At 38.1% G+C, this 10,342-nt stretch overlaps 1 protein-coding gene across 1 annotated transcript; it reads right to left on the bottom strand.

Annotated features, from left to right (window-relative positions):
• Positions 1-3,635: 3,635 nt before the first annotated feature.
• On the bottom strand, positions 3,636-10,111 carry LOC137030352 (uncharacterized). The gene is made up of 3 exons (XM_067400610.1): positions 10,012-10,111; positions 9,843-9,938; positions 3,636-7,064 (listed from the first exon to the last, which is right to left on the bottom strand). Exons 2-3 carry the CDS (start codon positions 9,844-9,846, stop codon positions 6,034-6,036), a joined length of 1,035 nt encoding a protein of 344 aa, XP_067256711.1. The 5' UTR covers positions 9,847-9,938; positions 10,012-10,111; the 3' UTR covers positions 3,636-6,033.
• Positions 10,112-10,342: the final 231 nt, after the last annotated feature.

Genomic DNA, 10,342 nt, shown 5'->3' with positions numbered 1-10,342 from the left:
CCCTATGCAGAACTTCAGTTCTATAGAGGATGGGATGGTGTCCACATGGTATTTAGTGCCCTACGCGGACCACATATTCTTTGTATATGGAACAGTGGTACTGGAATTGCTGTAGTAAAAGCTTTACATGAAGTCCATTACTTTTTTTTCTGTTTCTATTCCATGGCAGAAATAAGTTTTCATAGGTCCCACTTGTGTAAGGCTAAAAAGCATAGAGATGCACAATCCAGCACACATTCTTCCTCCTCTCCCCTACCTCTTCTTCTCCCTTGTCCTGATCCAACTTCTCCTCTCCTCCTTCATATATTTCCTACATTCCTCACCCAGACATTTTTTTTTTCTCTGCTCCTCTGTGTTGTTCTGCATCTACAAAACAAAAACAGGAACAGTTCAAAGAGTCTGCTGCTGTTGTTGCAGAAGTAGAGGTTTTATACTATATTTAAAGATTGGAACATTAGGTCTGCATTTCTGACTTGCAGTGTTTAAGCATTTGTAAATAAGATCAGAAAGATCCATGACTTTGATATTGGGTAAGCTTGTATTAAAAGAAAATTTAAGCATTTTAGTAATCTGTTAGACTGCACATTGTTTGAAAACGACAAGAAATTGTGTTAATGGTATGGTAACAAAAGTGCTAGTTGTGTAAAGAGTTTTGAAAATGTGACTACAGATTGGACAAAAATATTTTAGCAATTAAAAAAAAAAAAAAAAAAAAAAAAAAAACTAATAAAGGTGTAAATGTCAATATGTCTCAGCAGACTTGTTATCAGATCATCCGTGATAGATGTTAACACTAGGTGTAAACAGGACCCGCGGGAGCTTTGCTGAGACCCAGCATTTACAACCAGTCTTGTTGATTGCTTCTAATCAGTCAGAAAAACGGAGATCATCAGTGTGCGTTCATTTATTTGTTTGTTTATCCAATTACTTGATACAACACCTTGGTTATCCCAGTGTCATTATGATGTAAATGATCCATCTGTCTATCTTTTACCTCACTGACCAACTAAATTGTATGGCTTCACCCGGATCTTTGTAATGAAGTTTTGGGTTTGCTTTTGTTATCCCTGAACAATATGCTCCAAGCTCCACTTTCCCAATTGTTTATCTTCCAGCATCCAGAACACAGCATAAAAATGGGTTTCATTTATATTTTTCCCCAATTTCTCCTGTGTGGCAGCACTAGAAAGAGATCTCCTCTCTCATCCCTTCATGTCACTTGAATGTTCTTTCATCTCCCTTTCACTTTTTCCTCTGGATTACTCACATGGCCAGCTGTGTCGAATCAAAATGCTCACTGGGCATGTGCCCTGAACATCATCAGTGTCCCTTGCAGATTTTATATGGCACTCATTGGGCTCATCAACTGTGACATGCAAGCCATGCCAATAGACAGCCAATGAAAGGGGAAGCAGCATGCAAGGAGAGCCAGGAGTGCTTATTCCAACCATCACCCTTTACTTTATCACCTCTTTCAAATGCATCCACACAGTCTATTAGCTCACATGTTAAAACCACTACATTCTACAAACAAGCTGTGAAAATTCTTGAGAAAAAAAAAAAAAAAAAAAAAAAAAAAAAAATCATTGCAGTGTTATTAAAAAAATAATTTATTGGTCCCACTTTACATTAGGTGGCCTTAACTACTATGTACTAACATCACAAATTAGTACAATGTAGTTCTTGTGTTCATATTGTATTGCAAAACATTTTTGCTGCTATTGAGGTGGGTTACAGGTAAGGTTAGGGACAGGTTTGGTGGTATGGGTAGGTGTAAGGGTAGGTTTAAGGTGTAAGGGATGGGTCAGTGTAATTTTAAATGTAATAACAGAAATTAATTACAGATGTAATTATATGCAGGGTTTTTTTTTTAATATAAGTACAATGTAAAAACATGTATGTACACAATAAGTGCATTGTATCAAATGATTATTAAATGTAAGTACTAGTTAAAGCCACCTAATATAAAGTGGGACCCATTTATTGAAATATGATTTAAATAAATCCATGATGTTTCAGCTCCACCTCTTCAGCAGTGTATGACCTTCTGTAGGGATAACATTAGGGAAACCAGGGTATTAGTTAGAGGTGTTTTGGGCAATGAGTTAGAGAATGCACAGCATTTAGTCTTTTTAAAACTACATTTAAGGTGTGTTCACTTGGTTCTTTTGATCCAAAACAGAAAATTATACCTATAATCCTGGTTTGCTTAGCATTCAGAATCTCTTTTTTAACACTGAACCCAAAGACTTTTTAAAACAATGCAGGCTAAATGCATTTGTTGTGTGTACATGGTATTTTTACCTGCTGAGAACTCATGAAGAGCTTATAAAATAGTCAAAGTCAAGTCAAATTTATTTATATAGCGCTTTTACAATTGGTAATTGTTTCAAAGCAGCTTTACATATTAGAAGCACAGAAAAAAAAAAAAAAAAAGGGAAGTGGTTAAAACTGTACAAACAAGCGTGGTAATATGTAACATATACAAGATGGTGCTACATTAAGCCAATGTCGGCTGACTTCCAGGGGTGGAAAAAACCCCCTAGGAGAAAAACCCAGCGTGCTAGCACTGGGAAAAAAGTCCTAGGAGGGAAAAAACCCCTTGGAAGATATATATATATGTAAATGTATATGGAGATCAAAATCTGAATTGTACATTTTTATTATAGAGTTTAAAAATCGATTATATATAAATATATGTAAGCGGATACGGGGATCCTGGGCTACGTTGTAGTCAGGTCCAGACGCAGGTTCTCCATCTGACCTGGATACGGCCTGGATCCAGCACCCGGCAAACCTCAGGATAAGCAGAGAGACAGATATTAGCGTAGATGCCATTCTTGTTCTGATGTACAGGTATATCTAGTGTTATAGGAAATGTTCTCGGTTCCGGCCGACCTAATTATTGCAGCGTAACAATCCTTTAACGGATTTGAAAAATGTTAATGTATTGATAATGTGTTATGTGTATGCAAGAGCAAAGAGATGTGTTTTTAGTCTAGATTTAAACTGACAGAGTGTGTCTGCTTCCCGAACAATGCTAGGAAGATTGTTCCAGAGTTTAGGTGCTAAATAGGAAAATGATCTGCCGCCTTCAGTTGATTTTGATATTCTGGGTATTATCAACTGGCCTAAATTCTGAGATCGCAATAAACGTGAAGGATTATAATGCATTAAGAGCTCACTTAGGTACTGGGGAGCTAAACCATTTAGAGCTTTATAAGTAAGTAGCAAGATTTTAAAATCTATACGATGTTTAATAGGGAGCCAATGTAATGTTGACAGAACTGGGCTAATATGGTCATACTTTCTGGTTCTAGTAAGAACTCTAGCTGCCGCATTTTGAACCAACTGTAGTTTGTTTAAAAGCCGAGCAGAACAACCACCCAGTAGAGCGTTACAATAATCTAGTCTTGAGGTCATGAATGCATGAACCAACTGTTCCGCATTTGTCATTGAGAGCATATGTCGTAATTTAGATATATTTTTTAGATGGAAGAAGGCGGTTTTACAGATACTAGAAACATGACTTTCAAATGAAAGATTGGTATCAAAGAGCACATCCAGGTTCCTAACTGAGGACGAAGGTTTAATGGAGCACCCGTCAAGTGTTAGAGAGTATTCAAGGTTTTTTCGTGAGGAAGTTTTTGGTCCAAAGATTAGGAAATCAGTTTTTTCTGAATTTAATAATAAGAAATTTCTTGTCATCCAGTTTTTAATGTCAGCTATGCATTCTGTTAGTTTTGTGAATTTGTAGGTTTCGTCAGGGCGCGAGGAAATATAGAGCTGAGTATCGTCAGCGTAGCAGTGAAAACTAACACCATGCTTCCTAATTATCTCTCCTAAGGGCAGCATGTACAGAGTGAAAAGCAACGGTCCTAATACTGAGCCTTGTGGTACCCCATATTTAACCTGTGATCGATACGACATCTCTTCATTAACTACCACAGACTGATAACGGTCAGATAAGTATGATTTGAACCATGCCAAAGCAATTCCACTAATGCCAATATAGTTTTCAAGTCTTTTTAAAAGAATGTTATGATCGATAGTGTCAAAAGCAGCACTGAGATCTAATAACACTAATAGAGAAATACAGCCACGATCGGATGATAGGAGTAGATCGTTTGTAACTCTAACGAGAGCAGTCTCAGTACTATGGTATGGTCTAAATCCTGACTGGAAATCCTCACAGATTCCATTTCTTTCTAAAAAGGAACACAGTTGTGTTGAAACTGTCTTTTCTAGTATCTTTGACAGAAAAGGTAGATTCGAGATTGGCCTGTAATTTACTAACTCTCTCGGATCTAGTTGAGGTTTTTTAATAAGAGGTTTGATAATAGCCTGCTTAAAGGTTTTTGGCACGTGTCCTAGTGTTAAAGATGAATTAATTATATCAAGAAGTGGACCTACGACCTCTGGAAGCATTTCTTTCAGTAGTTTAGTCGGCATTGGGTCTAACATACATGTCGTTGATTTTGATGATTTGATAAGTTTAGATAATTCTTCCTCTCCTATAGCGGCGAATGATTCTAGTTTTACCTCAGGGACACTACAGTGCACTGTCTGAAGAGAAACTGTAGACGGATGCATGTTTATAATTTTCTCTCTAATATTATCAATCTTGCAAGTAAAGAAGTTCATAAAGTCATTACTGCTGTGCTCTATGGAAACGTCAGCAGTTGAATCTCTGTTTCTAGTTAATTTAGCCACTGTGTCAAATAAATACCTAGGATTATGTTTGTTTTCTATTAAGAGATTTGAAAAATAAGTAGATCTAGCATTTCTTATGGCTGTTCTGTACTCAATCATTTTTTCTTTCCACGAAAGGCGAAAAACTTCTAGTTTTGTTTTCTTCCAACTACGTTCAGCTTTTCTAACAGTTCGTTTTAGAGCCCGAGTGTGCTCATCATACCACGGCGTTGGATTAGTTTCCTTAATCTTCTTTAGACGTAAAGGAGCGACCGCATCTAATGTGCTGGAAAAGAGAGAGCCAATAGTTTCTGTTGCAGCATCGAGTTCTTCTAAGTTGTCAGGTATACTAAGGCGATGAAACTGCTCGGGGAGATTATTTATAAAGCAATCTTTAGTGGCAGACGTGATTGTTCTACAATATTTATGGCTGGGTGGTGGTTTTGTAGCCTTGGCTAATTGTATTATACACGAGACTAAATAATGATCTGATATATCATCGCTCTGCTGTAGAATTTCAACAGCATCAATATCTATTCCATGCGACAGTATTAGATCTAGGGTATGATTACGACAATGAGTGGGTCCTGACACGTGTTGTTTAACTCCAATAGAGTTTAAAATATCTGCAAATGCCAATCCAAATGCGTCTTTATTATTATCTACATGGATATTAAAATCACCAACAACAAGGACTTTATCCGCAGCCAGTACTAACTCTGATAGAAACTCAGCAAATTCTTTGATAAAGTCAGTATGGTGCCCTGGTGGCCTGTATACAGTAGCCAGCACAAATGTCAACTTACATAATGTTACATAAAGCACCATCACTTCAAAGGAATTATATTTGAAATTCTTTTGAATGATTCTGAATATATTACTATAAATTACAGCAACACCTCCCCCTTTGCCTTTCTGTCGAGGATTGTGTCGATAATCATAACCTTGAGGACTAGATTCATTTAAAGTAATGTAATCGTCTGGTTTTAGCCAGGTTTCTGTCAAACACAGCAAGTCTAGTTTATTGTCTGTGATAATTTCATTTACAATAAGTGCTTTTGAAGAAATAGATCTAATATTCAGTAACCCAAGCTTTATCATTTGTTTATCTGATTTATCTGTGATTTTCATTTTTTGAACATCAATTAAATTTTTACCCTTAAAAGGTTTTGGAAGTTTTTTGTATTTATTAGTTCGAGGTACAGACACAGTCTCTATGTGATAATATCTAGGTGAAAGTGTTTCTATGTGCTGTGAATTATCTGAGTTCTGTGACGTGAGGCGGCTAGCAGACGGTCGGTTTAGCCAGTTTGTCTGCGTCCTGATCTGGGCCCTGGTTTGTCATGTTTCAGCTCTAAGACTATTTGCCAAATTTCTAGAGAGAAGAGCAGCACCATCCCGGGAGGGATGAATACCATCTCTTTTCAACAGATCAGGTCTGCCCCAAAAGCTTTTCCAATTGTCTATGAAACCTATATTATTCTGCGCACACCACTTAGACAGCCAGCCATTGAGTGATGATAACCTGCTAACTATCTCATCACTCCGACGAACAGGAAGAGGGCCAGAACAAATTACTTTTGCTGACATTGAATTTGCGAGTTCACACACCTCTTTAATGTTAATTTTAGTGATCTCCGACTGGCGAAGTCGAACATCATTTGTGCCGACGTGGATAATGATTTTAGAATATTTACGTTTAGCATTAGCCAGCACTTTTAAATTTGCTTTGATGTCAGGTGCTCTGGCCCCCGGCAAACATGTGACTATGGTGGCTGGTGTCTCTATTTTCACGTTCCGTGTAATAGAATCGCCAATTACTAGGGCACTTTCAACAGGATTCTCAGTGGGTGCGTCACTGAGTGGGGAGAACCTGTTTGATGTTCTAATCGGAACGGAAGAGTGGTGTTTGTTCTTGCCATTATGCCGCCTCACAGTCACCCAGTTAGCCTGCTGCGTGGCTTCTACAACCGGAACCGAATGTGTAGTGTTTACTAGGCTAGTCGCATCCAAAGCAGTATCTAAGGCCCTTTCATTCTCACTATCCTCAATTAAAGTTTGGATGCGTGTCTCTAATTCTGAGATTCTCTCTGTCAGCCTGACAATATCCCTGCATTTATCACATGTGTAAGTCTCACTGCTGACAGAAAGAGCTAAGCTGTACATGTTGCATTTACTACACATGATAATCGTCGGACATGACTGACCGTGTGTTTGATGAACGCCGTCCGAAAAACTGCAACGCACACGGGACTCGCTGGCTGGATGTCTCGGTCGCTTGCCGGTGCCTGGGGCGAGGGTGATGTGCGGGACGCTGTACCTAGCGGTGGATCGATGAATGCCGGGCAGCAACGTCTCCACAGCTTCCCGATCTGGCGAGGACAGATCAGAATAACATACATCGGATAAATCCGCCATTCAATCGACAAGGAAGGTTGGTTTAGAGGGGAAAAAAAAGAAAGTAGCTAGCAGGCTATGGCTAACACTAGGTGATTACGCTGGTGGATTGCTAGTAATAAATCGTTCCGTTTAGTAATACTATGCAATAGGTTAAGTAATCTAGTGAAAAATAAGAAAGTTATATTATGCGAATAGGAATAAAGAGAAGGATTTAGGATAATCTCCACGAAGCTCCGAGCGTAGATCAGACAGCTGGCAGGCAGCAGCGTTGAACCGGAAACCCTCAACCCTCAAAAAAATATGTAAAGGAGTGAAAACAACACCAGGAATTCCTCTGTTTTACACAGAGATGAAGATCTGCTGCGAGGAGACAGCGGTTCTGACACCTGTACTGAACTGTAATGGGCGATGTAGCTTTTATGATAAGAAAAAAACAGATATGAAGGTGCTCAACAAGAAAGTGAAGCCAAGTGCTTGAGCATTTTGTCCTTTTTGAGGGCCAATTTACACCGCACAGACAAACTCTCACAAACAAGCTGGCCGTTGGATTTAGAATTTTATGAAAAATAACTGTCATGTTCACACTGCCCCAACAGACACAGAAAAACGCTGATTGAACATGTTCAGTCAGGTGAAAACAAACGCCAACCAATTCCAACAGACACCAAAAAGGGTAACACACTGATCAGACAAAAACCAACAAACATGTTTGCTGGTGTTTGAGTGTGCGGTGTGAATTTTCCTTTAGGGTTGCATCTTGGTTGCAGAACGTTCTGTTTAAATGTTTGTTTGTTGGTCCGTGTTCATTTGAAAGTGGACCAAGACCCACTTTTTCAAGTTACTTTTGATATGCTCTCGTCTCCACACGTTTCCCTGCTTGGAATACACATTCTCAGCACGCAAGCTCACACACCACAGCTGGACTGCTTGTTAAGTCTGCTTCAGCTTTTACAGTTATGTTTTTAAACTGCTCTGGGAGCAAGTGGCAGTACGAAGAGATAGAGGCTAATTGATGAGAATGTGTACTGGCAGTCTGCAGAGCGCACAACGGCACAAACAAGCAGGTATGACAGGTAATTTGACAGCTTCTGTGTTTTAACTTCCCTTAACTCTGCAGATACTCTCACAACAAACCACATGAAACAGTGTGCTGCTGTGAGACAGGTATCTCAAAGCCCTCAAAGACTTCACATATATCCTGCATTACCCAAACGTGTTTGCTCTCTCAGCATCAAAGCCTGTGACAACTGATGGGAGAAAAAAGAGACCGTAGGTGGATGAAATGCCCCTGGAGTGTGTTAAGTCACCCAGTCTAAATGTATAACACGTACTGAGCATATTGATATTCCTCTAGCTCACTCCCGCAAACTGAAAAGACAATAAAGGGAGGAACAATGGCGTTATGGTGGGAGAACTCTGATATAGATGGGTCAATGATGTATGAGAGTGTTTTCAAAAGAAAACAAATCTTAAAAATCTACTTTAAAACAAATGTGCCAAGTGCTTACAAATCTACTCTTTGTATTCAAGTTTGTTTCATAGAGTTTTGATAACTATATTTCAGTTTTCATAAACTTTCAATATACTTACACACTGAATTCATACAATGTAAAAAAGTTTTTTTTTTATCTATCTATCTATCTATCTATCTATCTATCTATCTATCTATCTATCTATCTATCTATCTATCTATCTATCTATCTATCTATCTATCTATCTATCTATCTATCTATCTATCTATCTATCTATCTATCTATCTATCTATCTATCTATCTATCTATCTATCTATCTATCTATCTATCATATCCAGCTCTGGAAAAAATTAAGAGACCACTTAACATTGATTTCTGAACTTGGAGTGGTCTCTTAATTTTTTTCAGAGCTGTATATTGAAGAAAAAAAAAAAAAATAAAAATAAAAAAATAATATATATATATATATATATATATATATATATATATATATATATATATATATATATATATATATATATATTTTTTTTTTTTTTTTTTTTTTTTTTTTTTTTTTTTTTTTTTTTTTCTTCAATATACAGCTCTGGAAAAAATTAAGAGACCATTTCAAGTTCAGAAATCAATGTTAAGTGGTCTCAATTTTTTACAAATACCTTTCATCAATAACTAGGTTTTGGGGGAGTCACACAAAATAACACCTAAATTAACCTTGACAAAGGTCAAATGATCAGATGTTGACCATGACAGTCTGCAGGGGTTCTCTATGATATTATATCTGTTTCATGTATTTCTCTGCATATTTCTACAAATTGATTGGATAGAAAGTTGATTTTGAAGATGGAACCTTTTCGTTTTCTAAATAAAAAGTCCCAAAATGTACACAACATTCAAAACAAGACATAATGTAAATAAGATAATGTGAATAACTCAATTTGGACAAAAATGTCAAATAGAACCTTATAATTCCAAGGGGACGAAATTACAAATGTTAAAATATTATAACCCCCCCAAAAAAATGAATATCTAAAGGAATATTAACAAAGAAATTAAGAATTTGTTCTACACTGAAGAGGCGTATTCAAGTCATTTTATGCATCAATTGCATTTTCAATGTCATTTTGAATACATTACTAGACAGGACAAAACAAATTAGTGTCACGTCAGACATCACTGACCCAGATGCTACTTCTAGAACGGTTAAGAAAGCAAGCAGTGTTCACCTTCTTTGCCTGAACAAAGCTAAGGTCAATGGTGTCTGATAGATGGGAGAATACTTACTCATGCAAATCCGGAGCGAGCGCAGCTAGCCATGCCAAGCTACACGCCCAACTCACTGCTCAGTCAGGGGTAACCAGATTCAGTGGACAAATCATGCTGCGAGAAAGGGGAGAGAGGATGAAGTGGAGGATATCGAGAGGGGGAGGGAGAGGGAGGGAGCCAAACTCACCTGGTCCTGGCAGTTTTTCTGCCAGCTGAACAGCTCGGCCTGCTCTGTGCCATCTGAGGCTAGTGAGCTATGACGCTGGCCAGGCCGTCCTGCCTCTAATGATCTGCACTGTAGGCAAAGAGTCTGGGCTCTCTCCCTATCACTCTCCCTTGTCCACTCACACACTCTCATACCAGAAGCCTAAGCTGCTATCAGCAAAACCCCACTACCTCGAATGAAGCAATCTGCTCAGCTATTACTGTACATCACCATGGATATTTTTCTCTCCCCCTCCCATCAGCGAACCAGCTGTAAATTAACACAGGGAAACAGGGCATTTCCTGTTCTGCTA

Source organism: Chanodichthys erythropterus, chromosome 11 (assembly GCF_024489055.1).
Source record: "Chanodichthys erythropterus isolate Z2021 chromosome 11, ASM2448905v1, whole genome shotgun sequence".
NCBI lineage: Eukaryota > Metazoa > Chordata > Actinopteri > Cypriniformes > Xenocyprididae > Chanodichthys > Chanodichthys erythropterus.
This window is presented reverse-complemented; position numbering and strand designations above follow the sequence as displayed.